The sequence below is a fragment of the Galeopterus variegatus genome, unplaced genomic scaffold, assembly GCF_000696425.1.
Source record: "Galeopterus variegatus unplaced genomic scaffold, G_variegatus-3.0.2 Scaffold62410, whole genome shotgun sequence".
Classification (NCBI taxonomy): Eukaryota; Metazoa; Chordata; class Mammalia; order Dermoptera; family Cynocephalidae; genus Galeopterus; species Galeopterus variegatus.
The window spans coordinates 414-2,305 of NW_007788521.1; the positions used below are offsets into that span (position 1 = coordinate 414).

The 1,892-nt window shown below is 51.7% G+C and overlaps 1 protein-coding gene across 1 annotated transcript; it reads right to left on the reverse strand.

Annotated features, from left to right (window-relative positions):
- Nucleotides 1-283: 283 nt before the first annotated feature.
- Nucleotides 284-1,840, reverse strand: LOC103584515 (ubiquilin-3-like). The gene has a single exon (XM_008565485.1). The coding sequence runs from the start codon at nucleotides 1,838-1,840 to the stop codon at nucleotides 284-286; it is 1,557 nt and encodes a 518-aa protein (XP_008563707.1).
- Nucleotides 1,841-1,892: the final 52 nt, after the last annotated feature.

Here is a 1,892-nt window from a genome sequence, read left to right on the forward strand (position 1 = left end):
TGGCATGAGAATAGATGAAGCCCAGTCTCAAGACCATATAGCATGGTCAATTTGTCTCCAAATAACCTTCCCTTTGCCCACCCACACCCAAATTTACAATACATATAATATCCAAGCAATCTTTTTAATGTTAACAGGCTTGGGCAGTGAGAGAGGGGCTTTCCAAATGTGCACATGACGTGAGTAGGAGGAATTCCCAGAATAAGCTACTTCCTCTCCTCTCCCCCTTTCTTTTTCCTTCCTGTCTACTGGGTGGTACATTGTGAGCACCAGCTGGAGGAATCTAGATCTGTGGCACTCCTAGCAGCCTCTCAATGGCAGCATAGATGTTTCCGCCTGTGGCCATGAGGGCCTGCAGGTTGGCATCACGATCTGCAAAACCCAGGGCCTTAAGCTGCTCCAGTTCTTGCTGGTAGAGACCTTCAGTGAAGAGGAATGAGGATAGTGAGGATTGGGTAGACTGGGAACAAGCATTGGTCAATGCATGGAGGAGCTGAAGAATGGCCAAGGTGGATTGCACGAGGTCTGCTCTATGATCTCGTCTTCTACCTCTGGTTTCTGGGACTCCTCTGGCTCCACGTGGTCTAGCAGGGTTCCATAAGAAGGGTCTCAACCCAGGAAACTCTCTGGACAGTATCTGTAGGCCTTGTTCTATCTGGATCAATGCCTGCAGTGCTTGTGGGTTGGTAATGATGAGTAGTAGCAGCATATGATGTCTCAGTGGGCTGCCAGTTGCCAGCTGGTGTAGCAGAGCTGGATTCTGCTGTAGAACATGCAAGGCTGTATGCAGAACAGAGGGTGAAGGTCTCAGCTGACTGGTGAGAGTGGTTTTCTCCATGGGCTTCTGGCTGTCCTGGGAGGGAAGATCATGGCCTGAATATAAGTCCAGCAAGCCAGTCCTGCACCCTGAATTGGCCTGGCTTGAGGCCATGCCCCTGACCTGGGCAACTGCTCCTGCACTGACCTCTTGTGCCAATGGCTTGGCAGGTGCACAGGTGATGGGGATTATGGTGGTGGTGTCAGTACTGCTGTGAGCATTGGCTTTTCCTCTGTAAAGCTCTGAATCTGGACAGTGGACTTTGGAGGCAACCAATAGGGCCATAATGGAGAGCATGAGCTGCTGCATATCAGAGCAGACTGGACGCATAGCATTGTCACCACCAGGCACTGCCTTCAAGGCTTCCAGCCTCTGCTTGTCTGCCTGCAGGAGCTCCTGTTGCTGGGCTGGGTTCTGCAAGGTATCCAGAGCCTTAAGAGCTGGCACCCATTTCTGTACTAGCCTTGAGGATTCAGAAACATGACTGGCATTGGCTGGTTTTTCACTTGCCAGGCCTTGAACCAGAGGATCTCCCAAGAACTGCACCATAGACTCGGGTGTAGCCATCAGGAGTTGAGCCAGCTGGCCAAAGAAGTCAGCTAGATCAGGTGAATTCTGAGCTAGTCGGCCCAACCTAGCTAGCATTCCAGCACCCTCAGAGGCTGATGGTGCAGAATGATGGGTACTGTGGCCTGTGGGGCCTGGCAGAGTTCCAGGACTGCCTGACCCTTTCAAATGGGTCCTTACCACCAAGTGGACTATAGTGCCATCAAGGATGCCACAGTGGCTCATTATGTCTTGGTCCCGGAGGATCTTCCCAGTGAAGATGAGCATTAGTCGGTCAGTGTCACAGTGAAGACGTCTGGAGATCAGCTTCTTAAGGTGGTGGATGCTGCTGTTTTCTGCCAGCATAAATTCCTGGCAGTCCTGTGGGGTCTTGACAGATACTCTGATAATGCGTGATGATGGATCCCGACCAGATGTCAGCTGGCTGTCCCCAGCTTCATCCCTAGCCTGTGCCATATTTCCTTGAGAATAGAATGTAGGGCCACCTGAGGACACTGGGGCACAGACC